At 46.1% G+C, this 22,740-nt stretch overlaps 1 protein-coding gene across 1 annotated transcript in view; it reads left to right on the top strand.

Moving 5' to 3' along the window:
* The window catches only part of SORD (sorbitol dehydrogenase), a 35,931-nt gene extending 23,924 nt beyond the window's left edge, over window positions 1–12,007 (top strand). The window contains exons 5-9 of the mRNA XM_061428900.1: window positions 1,812–1,930; window positions 4,953–5,018; window positions 5,752–5,927; window positions 9,427–9,548; window positions 10,475–12,007. Of these exons, the coding sequence (XP_061284884.1) occupies window positions 1,812–1,930; window positions 4,953–5,018; window positions 5,752–5,927; window positions 9,427–9,548; window positions 10,475–10,640 (649 nt within the window). The 3' untranslated portion in view covers window positions 10,641–12,007. The remainder of the gene's footprint in view (window positions 1–1,811; window positions 1,931–4,952; window positions 5,019–5,751; window positions 5,928–9,426; window positions 9,549–10,474) is intronic.
* Window positions 12,008–22,740: the final 10,733 nt, after the last annotated feature.

The following is a 22,740-nucleotide window of genomic DNA, read 5'->3' as shown; positions in this document are numbered from 1 at the left end:
TATGAAATCAGGAGATCTGGATTCAAGTTTTTACTTTCTTGCTCACTAGGCTTGTAATTTGGGGCAGGTCTCTTAATGTCTTCTGGCTTCAGTTCTGCTCAGTTCAGTTCAGTTGCTCAGTCGTGTCTGACTCTTTGCGACTCCATGGATTGCAGCACGCCAGACTTCCCTGTCCATCACTAACTCCCGGAGTTTACTCAAACTCATGTCCATTGAGTCGGTGATGCCCTCCAACCATCTCATCTGCTGTCGTCCCCTTCTCCTCCTGCCTTCAATCTTTCCCAATGAGTTAGTTCTTCGTATCAGGTGGCCAAAGTATTGGAGCTTCAGTTTCAACATCAGCCCTTCCAATGAATATTCAGGGCTGATTTCCTTTAGGATGGACTGGTTAGATATCCTTGCAGTCTAAGGGACTCTCAAAGAGTCTTCTCCAACACCACAGGTCAAAAGCTTCAGTTCTTTGGCACTCAGCTTTCTTTATGGTCCAACTCTCACATCCATATATGACTACTGGAAAATGATAGCTTTGACTAGACGGACCTTTGCTGGCAAAGTAATGTCTCTGCTTTTTAATATGCTGTCTAGGTTGGTCATAACTTTTCTTCCAAAGAGCAAGCGTCTTTTAATTTCATGGCTTCAGTCAGTTTTGCTTCTATAGAATAAAAAACAAAGCCTTCCCTGGACTTCCCTGGCAGTCCAGTGGTTAGGCTTTCACTGCTGAGGGCCTGGGTTTAATCCCTGTTCACAGCCAATGGCTCAGTGGGTAAAGAATCCACCTGTAATGCAGGAGACACAGGAGCCTCGGATTCAGTCCCTGAGTCTGGAAGATCCCCTGGAGGAGGAAATGGCAACCCCTCCAGTATTCTTGCCTGAAAAATTTTATGGACAGAGGGGCCTGGTAGGCTACAGTCCATGGGGTCACAAAGAGTTAGACACGACTGAACAACTAAGAATGCATGGGGAACCAAGATCCTGCAAGCCGCCAAAAAAAGAAAAAAACAACAAAGCCTGCCCTTCCTGCCTGACAAGGTCATGCTGAGGATTAAATGAGATAATGGAGGAGAAAGCTCTCTAATCTGTAAAGCATTATGCAAATATTTGCTGTCTTCATCAGTAGTATCACGAAAAGGGTCAGGATGCCAGTAGACAGGGAAGTGAAAGCCAAGAACCCAGTGGCGAAGGTGACACAGCATTTAATCTGCTATGTGGAGACAAGCCCTTTCCCATCTTAACCAGTCCAGAGACAGCCAGGCAGCTGCTGCTAGCACATGTGGTTCTTTTGGAGCATGTACTATGGGGGACGATGTACAGAGTGATGTCAGCTTCTAATCACTGTTTTGCAAAGCTGCTGATAGTCTGGGTTGTTTGCTAAAATGAAATCAGAAAGGCTATAAGTTTGAGAAGCAGATGAAATGCTGGGATGTGGTTAAGTTAAACCTTTGTGAAATGAACTCGTTTATTAAAGATAGCCACACCGCACCTTATCTTGGATGGCATTTTCAGAGGGAGGCAGTATGATTTGGGCTCTGGAATCAGACGTACCTGGTTTCCAGTTTAAACCCTTTAAGATTCTCAGTACTCCCTGATTTTGAACTTTTGGAGCAAGTCATTCACTCCTCCAAAGCTTGCTTTCCTTGTCTGTAAAGTGGGAATGATAATGTCTACACAGAACTGTTCTGAGGATTTACAAGAGTGAATATAGGTAAATTGCTTAGCCCTTTTGCTCAGCATATAAATAAAAGCTCAGTAAATATTAGCTATTGTTATTATTGTTAACCTAGAGAGACTGAGTATGTTGAATGACTCCTCAGGCTTCCTGACAATGTCACCTTTGAGGAAGGGGCCCTGATTGAGCCACTGTCTGTGGGGATCCATGCCTGCCGGCGAGCTGGAGTCACGCTGGGGAACAAGGTCCTTGTGTGTGGAGCTGGTAAGAAACAGATATCACTGTGGTTATGAGTTCATTAAAGGGGAATGTGAGACCCCTCTGCCCATCTCATCCCCACTCCGAGGGCTGAAATAGATTCTCGAATCTCTGATTAGGGAGGATTACAGTGTGCCATTCCTTCAGTGACGAGCACTATGCTAAATAAATGTTTGCAGGCAAGGTAGCTAACTAATGTTATCTCCTAGGCAACATAACTCATTTGTTCACTTTAAAGAGTGCAATTTGAAATTATTTTTCAACACTTGACAGGAAACTAGGGAAATATTTTTGGGATTAAAGGGAAGGGTATCTTTTGGAGATTTCAGATCATCCCAGAGAACTGGTCTCCTGGTCTTCCAAGAATGAGATGGCTACTACTTAGGACCAGCAGGAGTGAGTCCCAGCCCATGGGGAGCCAGCACTCTGGCCACATAGGCTTATAGCTAGCTCCTTCTTCCTCTGCTTCCACCCAGCTGAACAAACCTGGCAACCTCAGATTGAATCATCTAGGCTTCTAACTGCTTCAGGTGACCGAGACAACATGCTTCACTCCTTGTGGGTGTGAGCTGGTGTACACTTTTTTTTTGTATTATTGAGGTTTAACTGATGTATAACATTTCATTAGTCTCAGGTATGTAATATAATGATTTTGATATTTGTGTATATTGGAAAATGATCACCACAATAAGTCTAATCAACATCTGTCACCACATATAGTTATAAAAATTTTTTCTTGTGATGAGAACTTTAAGATCTGTTCTTTTAACAGCTTTCATATATGCAATACAGTATTAAGTATAGTCACCATGCTGTACATTCGATAACCAGGACTTATTTATTTTGTAACTGAAAGTTTGTATCTTTTGACCCTCTTCATCCATTTCTTCACTGCCACCACTACCTCTGGCAATCCAGTCCAGTCTCCATAACTATGAGCTCAGGGTTTTTATGGTTGAATAATATTCCATTGTGTGTGTGTGTGTGTGTGTACACCACATTTTCTCTGTCTGTTCATCCACTGATGAACACTTAGATGGTTTCCATGTCTTGGCTATTATAAATAATGCTGCAGTGATTATGGGAGTGGAGATTCATTTTGAGTTAGTGCTTTTGTTTTCTTTGGATAAAATTCCACTTCTGAGCAGAAGCAGAATTGTCAGATCACATGGAAGTTCTATTTTTAATTTTTAATTTAATCTCCATACTGTTTTCCATAGTGTTTGGACTGGCTTACATTCCCAACTAACAAATGCATAAGGTTTTCCCTTTCTCCATACCCTCCCTGACACCTGTTACTTGTGTTTTTGATAAAAGCCATGCTGACAGATGTGATGTGCAGTGATATCTCTTTGTAATATTGCTTTGAATTTCTCTGATTATTGATGTTGAGCATCTTTTCATGTTTATGTTGCCCATCTGTATATATTCTTTGGAAACATGTCTAGTCATATTCTCTGCCCATTTTTAAATTGGATTGTTTTTCTGCTGTTAAGTTGGGTAAGTTCTTTATATTTTTGGAGATTAATACCCGTATCAAATATATGATTTGCAAATATTTTTCTCTTACTCAACAAGTTGCTTTTTTCATTTTGTTGATGTTTCCTTCGTTATGCAGAAGTTTTTTAGTTTGATATGGTCCCAGTTGTTTATTTATTTATTTATTTATTTTTGCCACACCATGCAGCTTGCAGTATCTTAGTTCCCTGATCAAAGACTGAACCTGGGCCTTTGGCAGTGAAAACATGGAGTCCTAACCACTGGACTGCCAGGGAATTCCCCACTTGTTTATTTTTGCTTTTATTGCCATTGTTTTTGCTGTCAAATCCAAAAACTCATCAAGACTGATGTCAAGATGCTTACTACCTATGTTTTCTTCTAGGAGTTTTAGGGTTTTGGGTCTTATGTTCAAGTCATTAATCCATTTTGAGTTAATCCTTATACATTTTGTGATTGATTTTTTGGGGGCAGGGCCAAATAAGTGACTGCAGGGCTTCCTATGGCGGGTGATGGGTGTAGAACAGATGTGCCTCAATGAGCCAAGCAGACTGTAGGATCCAGGTGACAGGTTTTTTCTTTTTAATCTGCATAAGTAATACATTTTTGCCTTAGAAAAAGAAATTAAATTATTCATACCATGCCTGCACACATGTGAACAAACACACACAAAAATTCACTGATAGCACGATCAGCCTGAGAGGACCATTGGTAAGAATTTGGTGTAGAATCTTTCAGTTTTGTTTTTGCTTTATTCATGAGATCATTCTAAATGATCATGCTTCATTTTACCTACAAAAACATTAATATATTGTGAACATTTTTCTATGTCAATAGATAAGAGTTAGATGACATATATATATATATATTTTTTTTTTTTTTTTTTTTGCCACACCACATGGCCTGTGGGATCTTAGGTCGTTGACCAGTGATCAAACCCATGCCATTGGCAGAGAAAGCACAGAGTCCTAACAGTTGGACCTCCAGGGAATTCCTCTTTTTAACAGGTGTATAGTATCCTGCTGTAGTTTACTTAACCCATTTGTTGCTTATTTCCCAGTGTTTTGCTTTCTGGGCAAACTCACTAACTCACTTTTGGAGTGTCCAAAAAGCAGATCCTCAAAGGTATCCTGCATAAGTGTATTTGTGATCTGGTTTTTGTGTTAAAACCATCTAGCACACCGAAATGGGGAAGACAACCTAGGACACCCTGACAGGGGGTCCTCAGGGGGCACCTTAAAGACATGAGGCACCTTGGGGAGACATGAGGGGTTCTTTCTGAAAAGGTGGGTGGGGGGCAAAGAGAACAGGAGCCCAGCACTGGGAGCAGATTCCAGGTAGAGAACAAGCACTCATGTGTTCATTTACTCATGCATTCAGCAAACAGTTGTTAAGGTCTCACTGTACGTCAGGGACTGGGGCAGAGATGCTAGAGGCCCACAGAAGGTACAGTTCCTGTCCCTGGCCTGGAAAAGGGGGAGAGCTGGTGTTTGGTATTTCAGAATTGTCTCCTATTTACTCTTTTATTCAGGGCCAATTGGACTGGTCAGTTTGCTTGCAGCCAAGGCAATGGGTGCAGCTCAAGTGGTGGTGACTGGTAAGTTTTTCTTAAGAAAACCACTGATAAGAACCTGGCTCTTTATATGTGAACCTCAGATACTTAAACTGCCCATTTGGTCCTAAGAAGAGACTCAGCCCTTGTTTGACCAAACTCAGAGGGGGTGTGTATGTGTGAGTGTATGTATGTGATGTGAAGTTAGTTGGGTGTGATATGTTTATAAGAGGATGTTTGTGTGTGAGGTATGTGATATGAACGAGAGACATGAATGTGTATGTGTGAGGAGAGGTTATCTGACAGCATATGTGAGTATGTGAGTGTGGAGAGGTGTGGTATAAACTGAAGCTGGGTGTATGTATGTGGAGAAGGCATCTGTGAGAGAGTGTGTATGTATGTGTGTAACGTATCTGAGAGTGTGTGGGTGAATGTGTAGAGTTGTGTGCTTTATGGGGTGTTGTGGATATTTGAAGGGAATGGGGTGCAGAAGGGTGTCACTGCGTGTTTTGTGTGAGGAGGTGAGAGAGTGTATGTGTGTAGCTGTGGAGAGCTATGTGGTAGGTATGGGGGTATATGGGGATATAGAAGGGTGTACATGTTTGAGAAGTTATCGAAAGATTGTGTGTGAGGGTGTGTGTGTTCAGAGAGTGTGTGTGTTGGGCTCAGCCACACCACTACACAGAGCTTCCTTGGCATCAGAATCTGCATCTTCATTTTTTCTCCCTAATCCACCGTCCAGTTTCTTAGTTTGAAAGAAACTTTTGTTCAACTGTAGATCTGTCAGCCTCTCGGTTGTCTAAAGCCAAGGAAGTCGGGGCTGATTTCATCCTCCAGATCTCCAACGAGAGCCCTCAGGAAATAGCCAAGAAAGTGGAAGGCCTGCTGGGCAGCAAGCCAGAAGTCACAATTGAGTGCACAGGGGTGGAGACCTCCATCCAAGCCGGCATCTACGTGAGTAGGGATAAAGTGAAAGTGTTAAGTCAGTCATGTCTGACTCTTTGCAACCCAGTGGACTGCAGCCCACCAGACTCCTCTGTCCATGGGATTTCCCAGGCAAGAATACTGGAGTGGGTTGCCATTCCCTTCTCCAGGGACTCTTCCTGACCCAGGGATCGAACCCAGGTCTGCCACATTGCAGACAGCTTCTTTACCATTTGAGCCATCAGGCCCAGTAGAAATAAGGGTAGCTGAAGCTGGTGGGCAGCTTCGAGTAAGCAGCCCAGGGTGGTGAACCAGTAGAAGGCACCAGTAGAAGGCATGCTCCCCCTGCAAAACATAATTAGATAATCCCTTGTTATCTGCTTTCTTATCTCTCTTATGAAGGTAATGACACTTCCCTAACATCCTCATTGGGTCATTGTGATGTTCAAACTAGGCCACAGATACACATGGGCCTTCAAAGATGTTAAGTGACTCATACCTTTAGGATAGGATTTTACCAAGTAGTGCTCTTGGTGAAAAAAAAGAAAAAGAAAAAAAAATCAATAGGAGGAACAGGGAACCATGCCTTAGATGAGTGTGGGAAATCCCTATCTTGTTTTATTGAGGAAAACTACAGTCTTTGAGTCATTGATACAAGGTGACGGGCACTAATTCAGTTAGTCACAAAGATGAGGTGTGTTTGTAGGGTCACAGTTGTCTTCTGCTGTCCTTTCCCAGAACTAGGAACGAATAAGCTGCCAATACCTGACCCACCCTTTAGCAACCCACCAGTAATTTATGGATGTTGGAAGGGGAGGGGCAGGGAGGAGTAGCACTGCCAAAGTATGAGGAAAAGAAGGAATACGAGCTCGGCTCTGCTCTCCACCATGGGCCATGTTTTTGGCTGTGTGCTTTATAGACATGGTCCTAATCTGCATACTAGCCCTCACAGTAAGTTCTCATTTTACACGTTTTATGATGAGAGAGGCCCAGGGACTTGCCTGGAGCGCACTACTCCAATGCCTGGGCTTTCCTTGCTCCATCCGGCTGCTCCAGAGGGGAAGAGATTGAGGGGCTAGGAGCCAGTTCTGGGGTGGAAGGGGCTGGGCTGGGGAGAATGGCGGCAGCTGCCACCCCTGGGCACCCCTGCCCTGTCCCCCAGACTGCTTTTTCACAACAGCACATGCCTCTGCCCTTCTGAGTCACACTGAGTCACGCACAAGGGCACTTTCCACCATGCAAAGACATTTGGGAAAAGCTGATCCCTCAACCTGTGTGGCATGGCCCTCAAGCCTGGCACCCAAGCAGAGCTGCCTTCCCCTCTTCCTACCAAGATGCCTGTGACCCCGGGGTGTCAGGGAAGCAACGGGAGAGGGAGGAGCAGGTGCCACTTTTGCCCTGACCAGTTCCAGCCGGAATCAACCAGCTCTCGGCTCCATTGTTGGAGATAATCAGCATCACCATGTGGGAAGGAGCTAAGAGAAACCAAAATCCAGCAGGCATTGAGCCTGTGTGTTACCAGTGGAGCCATGTTGACTCATGGCATATCTTGGGTTCCTGCCATATGCCTGGTTTTGTGCCAGACACCTTGAGGGCTTGAGCAGTAAGGTGTGTGTGCTGTTTTTGAGTTGTTGACAAGACAGTGACCCCCAATTCAACAGAGAGGCAGTAAAAGATATGGCTTTATAGGGCAAAGCCCTCCTTTGAGAGTCAGTCTTCTGTCGTGTTGTGTCTGGATAATATTCATAAGGAGACCTAGCAAATGTTTAGCATTGCTGTCATCTCCTTGTTGTGAAAGTCACACCCACTAAGCAATGGCCTGAGCATTCCTTTGCCTGTGGTCAGTAAGCTACTGGCCTCCTGGCAGCTTGTGATGACCAGTTCAGTGGTGCTTCTCTCCCTTCTTACCAGGTAGAGAGGAAATGCTGAGTGGATAGCAGGTTTCCTGGGAAGTTTCTCAGTGTATTCCGTGGCTCACTCACAAATCTGAACCCCTCCCCTCCAGTGAGGACAGCAACATTTTCCCGTCGTGAGATGCCCTTTCCTTGGCTGACAGTGTTTGTATGTCACAGGTGGTCTGTAAGTGACTGCTCCTCCATTAAACCCGCAAATGAGCTACGCGTTGAGCCCATTCTAGTGCAGGCCTCTGTGACTGTTACCCCTTTAGTCCTGCTATGGGAAGGCATCGTCCTGTTCTTACACATGAGGCGACCATGGCTGACAGCACCGTCTCGGGGCCCACAGCTCAAAAGTACAACTGCCAGGAGTCACCCCTATACTACAGGCTTCTCTTCAGGATGTATCCTTCCCCGCGGAGACAAGCTGTGATGTGTGCTGTTTTAAATCTCTGTGGTTAGCACTTAGAATGGCCCCCAGTAAGTGCTTTCTACTGTTAGCTATAGTAAAAACTTAGCATGAGCAAATTGTCCATTTTTCTGTCTCTCACTACACTGAGCACCATGATCTCCCCCACATCTCTGGAGCAGGCTCAGCACTCATGTAAAGTTATGTGGAAGTTGTCAGCGGAAATTTTGCTCTCCTGCCCACTCCAAAGAGGAAATTGATGACTCCATTATGACTTATACCATTGAGGTGAATGTCCCTGGAACAAAGATTTCTAATTGCCAGCCTTCACATATAAGGCAGTTTTTATTTTTTTAAAGCATTTTAATTAATTATTTATTGGCCACACCGCTTTTGGGATTTTTTAGTTCCCCCACCAGGGATCGAACCTGTGCCCCCTGCAGTGGTAGCTGGGAGTCTTAACCATTGGACCACCAGGGAAGCCCCTAGGGCAGTTGTTGAACCACAGAATTCCTATGGCCCTCCCCATTGGTATAGTGCTTGGTAGTTGGTGGCCCCTTAGAAATTTGACCCTCTGTCTTGTGGGTAAGTACTCTGGAGGAGAAAGTGGCTGACACTGACATCTGGTACTAAGTAAAGCTTTGAAAGATGCTCAGAGGCTGCTGAAGGGTCAGCCTTGGTTGCAGGGGAGATCCTCATTGCTCTCTGGAGAACTTTTGCTGTTTCCTGGGGTGCTGTGGGCAGCAGGAGATGCTCCCACTGTGCCTCCACTGGTAAAGTGCATTCAGGACCTTTAACAGAGACCGTGTTCACTCTGCTGCTCTGCTGAGTTTGGTTAACATGCTAAAGAGTTCAGCTGTATAAAAAGAATCAAGCTTTCTGAAATTTCTGGATATTTACCTATTTTTATGGCAACAGTGGGCTTTTCACATGGTGCCAGTGGTAAAGAACCCACCTGCCAGTGCAGGAGACATAAGAGACACAGGTTTGATTCCTGAACTGGAAAGATCCCCTGGAGGAGGGCATGGCAACCCACCCCAGTACCCTTGCCTAGAGAATCCCGTGGGCTGAGGTGCCTGACAGGCTATATAGTCCATGGGGTCACAAAGAGTCAGACATGACTGAAGCAACTTACCATGCATGCATCCTCATGGCAACAGGGCTACTGTGAGTGGAGTCTGTATTTTCTCATTTTCTTAGCTTTCTGTCCTTACCTCTTCTTCAGGCCACTCATTCTGGTGGGACCCTGGTGTTGGTGGGGCTGGGCTCTGAGATGACCAGCGTGCCCCTCGTGCACGCAGCCACCAGGGAGGTGGACATCAAGGGCGTGTTTCGATACTGCAATACGTGAGTATGTTGTGGGTGAACCAGGGTGGCAAGCGGCCAGCAAGTCCAAGGGAGGCCCTCCACGGTCTCTGGGACCAAGAGGCTCTGCCTGTTTATTCATGAGAGGCACGCCTTGGCCGCATTGAGAGCCATGCGATATGATAAGGCCCCAAAGAGAGAGCATTCACTCCTGGTTAAAGATGGGAGGGCAGAGCTGACAGGTCTGTAGGGAGAGAGTGAGGGAGGGAGATTATGAGGCATGCTCTTCTTGAATGTCTGCCCCTCATCGCCCAGGCGCTCTCTTTTCCGGTTCTAAGTGGCCAGATCTCCATCTTCCCTCTTTAAAGAGAAGGAGAGAAACGAGGGCAACCACAAGAACTCCAGTTCCTTGGTTCTCACTCCCAGTCCCCAGGTCCCACCCTGACGGGGTCTAAATAAATGCCAACATGTGTTTTGTGGCTCGATCCTCTCCCTGCTGGGGAACTCTGTCCAGGACCATCTTCCCCACCAGTGGCCCTTTCTCCCATTTTAGAATTTGTATCTGTCCTGTCAACAGAGTGCTGTTTTTTCCTGTAAATTCTGCCAAATGAGCTGCTACACGGTGTGATTAGATCATCCTGGGCTGCCGCCCTGAGGCTATCTGCCTCTTCACTGTGGCTTACATATGCCTTAGACCTTCATGCCAGAGAAATTCTAGGCTTCATGGCAGACATTGCATTTGGGAACAGACTCTGTACTCCTGAATTACAAGTCATAAGATCATTTCCACCCATTGTTGGCCTGTAGAACCGACCTTGCAGAACCACAAATCTACAAATAAATGTGGTCAAAAAAAAAAAAAACCAAAAAACTAGTAAGTGTGGCCAAGCTGATCTTGTGCTTGGTAGTTTTGGGGCCCTCCCTGTTTCCTCCTGAAGGTTGAGTGTAATGCTTGTGATCTTTTCCAGATGGCCGATGGCGATTTCAATGCTTGCATCCAAGTCTGTGAATGTAAAGCCCTTGGTCACCCATCGGTTTCCTCTGGAGAAAGCTCTGGAGGCCTTTGAAACATCCAAAAAGGGTTTGGGGTTGAAAGTCATGATCAAGTGTGACCCCAACGACCAGAATCCATGATGTGAATTGAGCTCTGTCGTTGTCCCCACTCTCAGCATGTTGGAGTTCAGTGGTTGACTGGGAGTGGTGGAAGTTTCTTTTGAGTAGTTAGAATAATTAAAATAATTCATTGTAAACAGAGAGCCATACACTGGGGAGTTGTGCCTTAAAAACACAAGTAAGATATGGCAGAATCAATACAATATTATAAAGTTTAAAAATAAAATAAAATTTAAAAAAATAAAAATAAAAAAACACAAGTAAGGAGAATTTGGGGGAACTTGTAGTCAGGATGACCTGTTTATGCTGATCAAAGTTCAAGTAGAGCAGAGCTTGGCAGGCAGGTGCTGGGAACTCCCCTTCTTCCTGGAGTACCTGGAAGTTGAATAAGGAAAGAAATCTGCCCATTGAATTCCTGCTTCTATTGTGACTGTGGCCAGATGGGAGATGGTAGCTCAGGTAAGAAGAGACCATTTACAACTTTATCAAGACTTAAGTGGCCCAGAAGCTGATTTTCACAAAAATCTGCAGCTCTGGGTTGAGGGTGAAAGGTTGTGAACAATTTTACTTCAGAGCACAGTGCCTCTCCCTTGACACTAGGGCTGTTCGGTTTTATGACAAAAGGAGAATAAGGGACTCACTTTCCTGGATCTAGGACACATAAAAATCGAACAAATAAAATCACAATCTCATGTGAAATCAAACCAGCTTGTATTCCTTAAATGTAGAAACAGACAAGGAACTTTGCAGCACTGCTCTTCAGATCCTGAGAATTCTGTGTGACTTACTTTGCAAGGTGAAGAATCACCTTCCCAATGTGCCCCGCCTGAACCCTTTTGCACATTTGGAGGCAGCCACTGCAGGCTCCTTTGTTACTAGGCAACCAGGAGGTGCCTACTTAAGGGTCCTCATGGGAGACCTTAAATCGTGTACAGACTAGCCCAGGAGAGTTTGGGCAGTACACCTGTCTTACCCCACAGGATTAGCATGCCCTTCTAGGCTCAAAGTTCACTAATGATTATTAGACAATTGGTTTAGTTTCAGTCTTTATGAGCAGGAAACTTTCCCTCCTCAAAGCCAATTAAGGGTCTTTGTACCTTTCTGTCTGAGTGATAGCTCCAACCTTGTCTGTTTTAATTATGGGATTTTCCTGGGTAAGATTGGGGTCTAAATCACACCATGCCATTTGTGACTTTGAGGTTACTGGTCACGAATGAAGATACAATAGCTGGGACATGATTTGGGCTACAGTCCTACCCCTCAGATCAGCTAGGGTTGGCAGGTGAGTTTGAAGAGGTTCTGGTTTTCTTGTGACCAGGGAAGGCTGTAACCAGCGCCTGGAGTTCCTCAAATTGATTTGGGTAATAAATTCTGCTTGTAGTACATGACTGCTGCCCCCATTTGTGGCCCTGTTTGGGGAGAAATTGACTTTGGTTACCCATTTCACCAAAGGAAGTATCTGGGGTTTTTGAAAGTGACTCATTTTCTGCATCAAGTACAATTTTCATTGACTGTTGAAAACTTAATGATCTCTAATCCTCACAGCAAGCCAAATATAATTATTTTACAACTAAGGAAATAGAGAATCAAGTAATTTGCTTGAGATCTCACACTACTTTTCGTTTCTCGTGTTATCTTTGGAGTTATCTTGCGTTTACACATAGCACAGGCACGCACTCAGGAGCCACACCACTTCCTTCCCCAAGTCCTGTTTAGGTAGGGCCCAACTTGCTGGCTCCCTTCTCTTAAAACTCTTTCCAGCTCAGTGATGCCCAGCGTTCTTGAACGTGGGCTGAGAAAGACTCTTCCCTTTCTAGATGGAAGTCTTCCAATAGAAATACCCCTAAAGGAGGTGGCCTCACTATGTTAAATTCACAAGTAGCCACTCTTCCTCTGACTGTGATTTGGCGGAGAGAGGAAGCCACTGAACCTGAAAAGGACTTAGGAGTTGCAGTGGGGACTCCTGGAAAGGCAGGAACACCAAGGACAAAAAACGTGGCTCAGTTCACAATGGTGATGGGGCTAGATCTTCTGTGTTAAGGCCTTAGAGCCGCTACTCCCTGGTCTGTTAAATGGGCTTCCTGATACCTCCATGCAGGCAGTTTCAAGGAGTGAATGGGCTGACTGAAAACAGTTCAGGAAACACTTTCCATTTCCAAATCCTCCCAGAGCTCTACCTACTGTGATGTTTCACAGCTTCCCTAGCAGGGGCAGAGAGCGTGGTTGGTGGGAGAGGAAGTGGTATGGGATGAGGGGCCAGCAAGTCCTCCAGGTGGCGAGAGGACCCATGTCAGTGAACTGAGCTGGTGCTGGGGCCCCTTCTCTGCATCCTTATTAAGATGTTCCCTCCACTGTTTGGAAGGGGTTGCAGGAAGCCCAGAAATTCAGTTCTCCTGCCACTTTCCCTAGATATTCAATAAATATTGATTCAGTGAATCAGTTCCGGAAACAAGAATATGAATTCCCCACGAGCTCCCCAAACTTGGGTGTCCTTGCTGGACTCTGTGTGCTCTGTCACTGATGTGTGGCACCGGGTAATACTGAGGACCCCACCCAGCTGGCACTCCCAACTTGGGTGGAGACCTGAGAAGAAGGACCCAGCAGGCTAAAGGGTACAAGGGAGAGGCTGCCCCCTGGACCTCAAAGGAGACGGGGACACAGCTCCAACCACTTCCTCTTGCCGTCCACATTTGGCTACGGTGGATGCTGTCATAAGTCACGTCTGGATCTCCCGTCCCTGGGTGTCAGGCCATCCCAGTCACTTCTGCGTAGCACAGTCCTGCCTCTTCCTTCCTGGTTCCTATCTTGCTCCCATTGGGAGAGCAAAGGAGTCTCAAGGGAACTCAGTTGGACCAGAGATTAAGAGTTGGGGGAAGAGACAGAATTTATTGGATATTTGCCTTTCCCCAGAACTGTCCTCTGTACATGATATCAGTCTGGGCTTGGAGTACAGAAGCCAATATACAAGACCCACATGCCTGGGTAGCAGGCAGGTCTCCAACTTCACTGTCGCATCCACACACCGAGGTCACCGAGGTCCTTGAGGGCTCAGGGAGGACGGCAGTGAGGTGGCCTGGCTGGGAACTCATCACCCGAGGGGAGCATCTGTCAGGCAGCAGCAGAGGTTCTCTGGTGCAGCCGCTGCCATCCTGAAGCAGCACAGCTGCACTCCCATGGCCTCCCTGTCTCCCTCCTGACTGTCCTCTCTGCTTAAAGCCTCTCTGAGTCAGACCCTGAGTTCCTTCCTTGGGTACCTAGAAGTGGTAACAGGATTCATGTAAGATGTTTCTGCCAAAAGATCTTTCAGTGGATCTTATCATCAGCAGGAGCTTCTTGAAGGTGATGTGTTGGAGAGAAGCCTCTGTCCTCTAGGGTCTTGCACCCATCAGGCCTACAAGAGGCAGCTTGTTGTGAAGGATTTGGTGCAGGAGTCCTGGGTTGTATCTAATCCCAGGCCTGCAGCTAATTCACTGTGTGACTTCCCAAGTCACTTTCCCAATTCAGGCATTGGTTTCCTCCATTGTTCATGGAAGGGTTGCACTGGTCTCTTTTGAGTGCTGATATTTTACAAGGTTCCCATCATCCAGAGGCCCTGTGGAGTAAGGACCCCTTTAGGGGTGTCCCTTAGGCTCTAGATGTGAGTGCTCTTCTTGGGTTTCAGTTCCAGTCTTGTCTGTATGTTAATGGGTGGCTGGAGGGAGGAGAGAGGAGCTGTCTGTAGGAACACCCAAGTTCTTGGCATCACCTTATTCCACTCCTTAGCCTCAGGCCCTCAGGTGTGACCCTGAGGTGGAGGTTGCAGGCCCAGAGCTGGGCCTGGGGAGGTGTGGCCCCATCGTTGACTTCCCTGTGTGTGGGCAGAGGCACAGCCTGGCTGTGGTTCTCCATGTAGGATCTCCAGGAGGGGGAGCCTGATGTGGGACTTGGTTCCCTTGCTTAATGGGGAGAGCCTCAGCAATTGTAGTTATCCTCCCATTTGTGGGTCATCCGCTGGGGGATGTGTGACTTGACTATCCTGCCCCTCCTAATTGTCTTGTTGTGAGTCCTTTATTCCTTTTTTGGCTGTGCTGGGTCTTCATTGCTGGCCTGTGGACCTTCTTCAGTTGTGGTGCAAGGACTTCTCGTTACAGGGTGCAGGCTTCTCTAGTTGATGATTGAGAGCTCTAGGGTACCTGGGCTTTCCAGCTGTGGTGCACAGGCCTAGCTGCCCTGTGGCACATGGAATCTTAGTTCCCTGACGATGGACCAAACCTATGTCCCTTGAATTGGAAGGCAGACCCCCAACCACTGGACCACCAGGGAAGTCCTGTGATTCCTTTACATCTTTAGTTGTAGATCTTTTCTGCTAGTTTTCAGGTCTTTCTCATTAATAATTTGCTCTGTAAATAGTTGTAATTTTGGTGTGCCTGTGGGAGAAAGTGAGCTCAGGGTCTTCCTACTCCACCATCTTGGCCACTCCCTTAACTGTGTCATACATCATCATTCTACATCACCATATCCCATCATATGGATGTACCATTATTTATAAAGCAAATCACAGTGGTTTGGATATTTGGATACTCTGCAGGGTTTCGAGCTTATGATAAAGTTTCAATGACTATCCTTGTACATACATTTTCATGCTTCTAACTTACTCTTTCCTGAAGTTGTATTTTAGAATGACAATAGCTGGGTTGAAGAGTTTACACCTTTTAAAGGTGTCTTGGTTAGAAAAGAAAACAGAATATTGAGACCACCTAAGAAAATCTGAGTTTGGGTGTGCCTGAGTCCACGTACAGTGTTGGAGGACTCTGCAGAGTAGGAGAGCTTTCAAAGATGGGGTCATACAGCCACTGGCGCTCTGGCTTCAGGCCAGCCCTGGGAAAGCTGGAGACTTGGGCCTCCACCATCTGTAACCTGAACAGGACACCATTTCTTCAGTCCTTCATCTTCTTATTAGTAAACTCAGTATCCCTTGTAGCAGGATGTGAGAACAAACAGCCCCTGTAAAGTGCTGGCGTAGGATTCATGGGGAGCTGTGACTGGATCACTGTGGAGCAGGGGACCCTCCCTGTAAGTAAACTTATACTAGAAGGCTCTCGAAAGAGGATGAGATGGCTGGATGGCATCACTGACTCGATGGACGAGAGTCTCAGTGAACTCCGGGAGTTGGTGATGGACAGGGAGATCTGGCGTGCTGTGATTCATGGGGTCGCAAAGAGTTGGACACAACTGAGCGACTGATCTTTATCTGTAGAAGGCTGTCTCCGCTCCACCAAACTTCAATGCCAGGGCACTCTGAGAGATAGTCACTTCAGTAAGTCACTTGGAGGAAGTGAGGATGGTGTGTATAGAATGTTCCTTTTGGGCCCTGACCTCTCTTATATATGCAAATCAACGTGGTATAGAAAGAATTCAAATAGTTAATAAGATGCAAATCTTGGATTCTCAGACCTTGCAGACTGACAGTTTGTAGTACTCTTTTGGAATTTCTGAGCAAGTGATTAAAATACAATTGTCACATTGCTTTTTTAAGCACATGTGTATTTAACGCTGTGCTTATATATGTAGCTTAACAATGTGGATTTTCAAGTTTGCTTGCATATTTGTGTCATGTGTTTTCAGAAACACTAAAGTGAATCAGTTCCCTTGTCACCCTCTAAATGGGATGAGATAGGACTGCCAGCATTTATAATCTCAAGGATTGATGATTCTAAGGAACTTCTGGAAAAACTGCTAAGTAAGCAGAAGAGAGGAAAACGTATGAGCTTAGAGGGAGTGAATGAGGAAAAAGCTCAGAGGAAATGGAGCCAGTAATCTAGGGTAAGGTGAAGAAAGTGACTCAGCTGTGACCTTTGGAAACTGGGGCTGCTTGTTCTGGGGAACAACAGCTGGGCTTACAACACATCACGGGGGCAGATAGGCTCTAGCCAGAGCTCCCCTGGGCACCCCAGACTTGGCTTCCCCTGGTGAAAAGTATAGTGAAAGTATTAGTCGCTCAGTTGTGTCTGACATTGCAACACCATGTACTGTAGCCTGCCAGGCTCCTCTGTTCATGGGGATTCTCCAGGCAAGAATACTGGGGTGGGTTGCCATACCCTCCCCCAGGGGATCTTCCTGACCCAGGGATCGAACCCAGGTCTCCTACATCGTAGACAGATTCTTTACTATCTGAGCCACCTACCACATACAAAATTCCCACATCTTGCTGCACACCCAACAAAACTAGAACTCGGCTGGTCCCTAAAGCCATACTGCCTCTTCCAGAACAGGGTTCCAAAGGGAGTGAATCTTCCAGGGGAAAGACAGATATTGCTGGGGTTGGCTGAGGAAAAGTTTTCTGTCATTCAATATGCATCTTGTCATTGGCCCAACTACCAGAGAAGCTCTTCTGCATTTGGAAGCGGTGGTAAAGGAAGAGGCCAGTGGGGTGTTTGGATGTCTTGGGCTCCCCATAGAAAGAAAGAGGTAGGTAGTTACATGTTAGGCTACTACATTTTCTTATGACCTTGAGCAACTCAAATTCTAAAAGCCTCGGGTTCCTTATTCTTTAAGTAGGAAAGATAACACCTACCTCAGGGTGGTCACAGGGGCAGAATGAATGGCTCCATGACTGTGGCCCTGCCCCTTCCTCACCAAATCTCTTGTCTTCAGCTGGTAAATGGGCAGGGTGGATGATCCCCAAGGCTTTTCCAGCTCTGTGCCTCAAGTTTGCAAAAGTGCTTCAAAGAAGTTCCCAGAGTGACAGGAAAGGCTCAGCCTGCCCATGACCCAGTGTCCTCTGCTTTTCCATAAACCTGTCAGGGCTAGGAGGAGGAGATGGCACCTAGACGTGGAGGCCAAGCAGGACAAGTAGGAACCAGGTAACTGCATTCAGTAGCTCCCTTTTATCTGCCTGCCCTGCTCTGCCCCTGTGAACACCCAGGGGAACCCTGCACCCAGGAGCCCTAAGTAAGTGATTGGTCCCTACTGGCTAGGGTCTCCCCAAGGCCATGGCTATGCCTCTTACCCACATTATGGAGGTACCCCTCAATGGCTGGTGCAGTGCCTGGTGCTCACAGAGGGAGCTCTGGGAGTGTCTGTAGCCTGATAAGTAGCCTAATCTCACTCTGAGCTCTGAGCCATTGCTTCTCAGCAGTCGGCCTGAGCTGATCCCAGAGCAGCTATATGTTCTCAGCATGTTTCACTGGGTAGCAGAGAAAGGACCTGGGGGTATGTCCAGAGCAAGAGGAGGGCTCACCTGCTTTTAAAGCCCCCTGCCCTGGAGACCCATCAGAGACAGCCTGGGGTCCAAATGAGATGGGGCAGCTGAGCAGGATCTCATTGAAGAACAAGGAGTGAGACCAGCTGCCCCTTTCAGACCTCTTTGGTTTTAAGGGGGCCTGTGGGGACCCTGTGATATGATAAGAACAACTCTGGGCCACAGGCAGAATCCTGGTTCTGGATCCAGCCCCCCCCCCCCTAAGTTTAGGAGATCCATTTAGTTTATTTGTGTGTTCCTAGGCATCTGTCATCGGAGAAGGCAATGGCACCCCACTCCAGTACTCTTGCCTGGCAAATCCCATGGACAGAGGAGCCTGGTAGGCTGCAGTCCATGTGGTCGCTGGGAGTCGGACACAACTGAGCAACTTCACTTTCACTTTCATGCATTGGAGAAGGAAATGGCAACCCACTTCAGTATTCTTGCCTGGAGGATCCCAGGGACAGGGGAGCCTGGTGGGCTGCCATCTATGGGGTCGCACAGAGTCGGACACGACTGAAGTGACTTAGCAGCAGCAGCAGGCATCTGTCATAGGGGTAGTAAAACCTCTCAGTAGTGTCATCTGTGCAGTAGGATACTAAGCTGCTGTGGAAAAGAATGAGGGGATAGGTATAACAGCCAACCTCTTGAATGTTTACTATGGGCCAGACTCTTTTTAATTAATTAATTTATTTATTTTTGGCTATGCTGGGTCTTCATTGCTGCTAGTGGACTTTCTCTAGTTGCGGTGAGCGGGCCCTACTCTTCATTGTGGTGCACAGGCTTCTCAATATGGTGGCTTCTCTTATCGCAGAGCATGCGCTCTACGATGCACAGGCTTCAGTAGTTGTGGTGTAGGGGCTTAGTTGCTCCACGGCATGTTGAATCTTTCCAGACCAGAGATCGAACCTGTGTCACCTGCATTGGCAGGCAGATTCCTTATCCACTCCGCCACCAGGGAAGTCCTGGGCCAGACTCTTTTCTGAGAATGCTAGGTATCTTAACTCATTTCAACCTCACAACAACCCTATGGGATTAGTATTCCTTCCATTATAAACCTGAGAAAACTGAGTTACAGAGATTGAATAACTGCCTCAGATCCTCCCCGACCCCATACATACATATGTTTGACTGTGTGTGGGGGAAATTGTTTAGAAGGATAGAAACCAAACTGTTAATGGTAGTTCACCCCAGAGGAGAGGATTTGAGGGAGGTTTCATGGTGTCTGAGGGGAGGGGAACAGAAGGACTTTCATCATTTTTTTTTTTACTGTATAAATATCTCTATTAGTTAAAAAAGTTTGACCAGTATCATTTTAAAAAGTGAATAAGGATGTCACAATTCACTGTAGCTTTCAGAGTCAAATGAAGAAGTGCATGAGCCGTATCATGAACTCCCAAAACAGAGGACACACTCCATTCCCAGAAATCCTTCAGCTGCAGCCAGTTCCAAGGAGCATGGAGAGGTAGGGAGCCACCCAATCTTGATTACAACCCCACCCCTGACCCCTAGAAGACCCTTGGCAGGCTGGGCAAGTTGATCTGTTATATCATGGGCCCAGGAGTCACTTGAGAAACCTCAGGACCATAGGGTGGAACCACGGGTCTGAGAAGTGAACTGTTTGTCTCCTTGTGTTATCTCTTGGTCTTCTTAAGTAAATCATGTCCTTTATCTGATGACTAAGGGAGTAACCACTCTTATGGGGGCAGTAATTGGCAAGTCTTCCCTCTAGTTCTGGATGCCTGCATCTTTTGGACTTAGCAATGTTTTGTGGACTCCATGACACTGAGTTCTGTTTGTTGGTTTATTTTTCTTTTTAATTTATTTTTTAACTGAAGCATAATTGCTTTACAGAATTTTGTTGGGTTTTGCCATACATCAGCATGTTTGTGTCTTTTTTAATATAGTTTAAAATTTTTTTTGGCTTTGCTGGGTCTTCATTGGTGTGCAGTCTTTCTCTAGCTACAGAGAATGAGGGCTACTCTTTAATGCAGCACTCAGGCTTCTCATTGCAGTGGCTTCTCTTGTTGCAGAGCACAGGCCCTAGACACTGGGCTTTAGCAGTGGGACGCATGGGCTTAGTTGCTCCCCAGCACCTGAACCCAGGCCAGGTGAGGCCTGTTTCTTATAAAGTGATCCTTCATTGGGGTCACTAGCACTGATGAGGTAACCGTGTCACACTGATGTCAACAGATCCAAAGGTAAAAGGAATTCACAGATGTTCTTTCCTTCTAGAGATGCTATCTTTAGGGAGGTCTGGTTGTGGAAGGGGAACACAGCTCAAGTCTGGACCAGTAGAATGTGGACTCCAGCCCAGAGATGAGTTTGTACAATTGACCCTTATCCTTCAAGGATGGTTCCCTCCTCCAGAGACTTTTCCTAAACTCTCTCACAGCTCTACCACTTATTTTGGTGTTTAATCAGTTATTTATTGTGTGATGTAATCTAGGTACCATAAAGCCCGAGAGAATCTGCTCTGTGCCCAGCACTTTGCTAGGCAGTGGAGAAACGACAGTGAACAGCAGGGGCCCAGGCCCTCTCTTCTAGGAGCTCACAGCATAACAGGAAAGACGGACCTTGAACAAGCACTGTGCTTGCAAGTGTAATGAGTTACTGCACTTTCTCCCCAAAGCTGGACTGATTTTTCACTCCCAGAGGGCTGGGATGTGTCTTGCAGTCCTTTTGAGCCCTGTGGGATCTAACATGACCTGTCACAGCAATTGGTCAATAAATGCCATTTGAATAATTAACAATGAGAAACATTATGAAAATGTTTAACTGTTTCTTTTCTTAAATTAGGTATATATGCTCAGTCGTGTCCTACTCTTTTTGACCCCATGGACTGTAGCCCACCAGGCTCGTCTGTCCATGGAATTTTCCAGGCAAGAATACTGGAGTGGGTTGCCATTTTCAACTCCAGGGGATCTTGCTAACCATGGAATTGAACCTGCGTCTCTTGAGTCTCCTGCATTGGCAGGCAGATTCTTTACCACTAGTGCCACCTGAAAAATAATATTTATATTAATTTCAAGTATACAACATAATGATCCATATTGTGAGACGATGACCACAGTAAATCTAATTAACATCTGTCACTGTATATAATTACAAATTTTTTTCTTGTAATGAGAACTTTAAAAATCCACTGTCTTAAAACACCTTTCAAATATGCAATACAGTATCATTAACAATAGTCACCATGCTGTAGTTTGGGGTTTTTTTTTAATAATTTTATATATTTTTGGCTGTGCTGGGTCTTCGCTGCTGCACAGGCTTCTCTCTAGACGCAGCGAGTGGGGGCTACTGTCTCTGGTTGTGGTGTGCAGGTTTCTCATTGCAGTAGCTTTTCTTGTTGCATAGTGCAGGCTCTAGGGTGTGTGGGCTTCAGCAGTTGCAGCGAGTGGGCTCAGTAGTTGTGGCATCCAAGCTCTAGAGCACAGGCTCAATAGTTGTGATGCATGGGCTTAGTTGCTTTGAGGCATGTGGTATCTTCCTGGACCAGGGATCAAATCTGTGTCTCCTGCACTGACAGGCTGATTCTTTACCACTGAGCTACCAGGGAAGCCCCTGATTGTTTTTTGATCGCCTTCTGTTTCTATACCATTAAACGCACCAAGATGGAAAAGAGCAGAAATTCTGAGATTTCATGGGACCTGGGTTCAAATCCTGATTTTGCTTGTTCCTTCTTGGATGTTTGTGGGCAATTACTCTCTGAGCCTCAGGTGCCTTCTCTGTAAAATGAGAGCAACAATACCTTCTCCAAAGAGTTAATGTGAAGATTAAATGAGGCAATTTGTATAAATGTGGTATAGGGCCTAGAACACACACCTTTAAATGTTTGTTTCCTTCTCCTGGCCAATTGAACCTTGGATGGAAGGTCAAAGAAGGGCTTCTATTTCCTAATACAGGGCTTCTGTTCAGTTAGGATAATGAGCACAGAGGAAAATGGTAAACTTTTAGGTCTGGAAGTGGTCTTAGCCTACTCCCTTCGTTTTCTCGGTGAGGAAATTGAAGCCCAGAGGACTCTGGTGATTTCCCTAAGGTCAGACAATGATTTTAGTAGTAGGGCTAGAAACAGAACCCAGGTACCGACCCCGCATCCAATGCACTTGGGGCAACTTCTCCTACAACTTTTTATTGCCAGCCTCTCACTCTCAGAAAAGGGAGTGTCTTCATATTACAGTTTATCTGAAGTCTCTGCAGGGAGGAAAATAATTCCTGAGAAGGTGGTTGGAGAGATTCCCAGTCCTTTACAACTTCCTGGAGACTGGGCAGGGAGGTTAACTCTCCTTGTCACATTCCAGGAAATACCAGGAAGGAGTGACTTCCACATGATCTGTGGGCCTGATGTCCCTAGAGGGTAGGGCAGGCCTCCCCTCCCTCTTCCTAGAGAGATGGGAAGGGGAGAGAGCAGTCAGCACAGGACAGACCTGGACTCAGAACAAGTCACTTGGACTTCCCTGGCTGCCTAATGGTTAGGAGTCTGCACAGGTTTGGTCTTGATCCCTGGTCCAGGAAGATCCCACATGCCACAGGGCAACTAAGCCTGTGGGCCGTAACTACTGAACCCGAGCTCTAGAGCCCGTGCTCTGCAAGAGAAGCCAGCATAACGAGAAGCCCCTGTGCTGCAACTAGAGAGTAACCCCGGCTTGAGGCAATTAGAGAAAGCCCACATGGAGCAAGGAAGACCCACAGCCAAAATTAAATAAGTAAACAAAAATTTTTTTTTAAAAAGGACAAGTCACTTAGCATCACTCAAGCCCCAAATACTCCAAACTCCTCAGAATATGGAGCTGTGACTCCTAGAGCTTCAACCTCTCTTAATAATAACTGATAACAATAATAATATTGCTATGTCCCAGACACAGTTCAGGGCTATCATACATTATCTTTGCCTGAACG

The sequence above is a fragment of the Bos javanicus genome, chromosome 10 (genome assembly GCF_032452875.1).
Source record: "Bos javanicus breed banteng chromosome 10, ARS-OSU_banteng_1.0, whole genome shotgun sequence".
Taxonomy (NCBI): Eukaryota; Metazoa; Chordata; class Mammalia; order Artiodactyla; family Bovidae; genus Bos; species Bos javanicus.
This window is presented reverse-complemented; position numbering and strand designations above follow the sequence as displayed.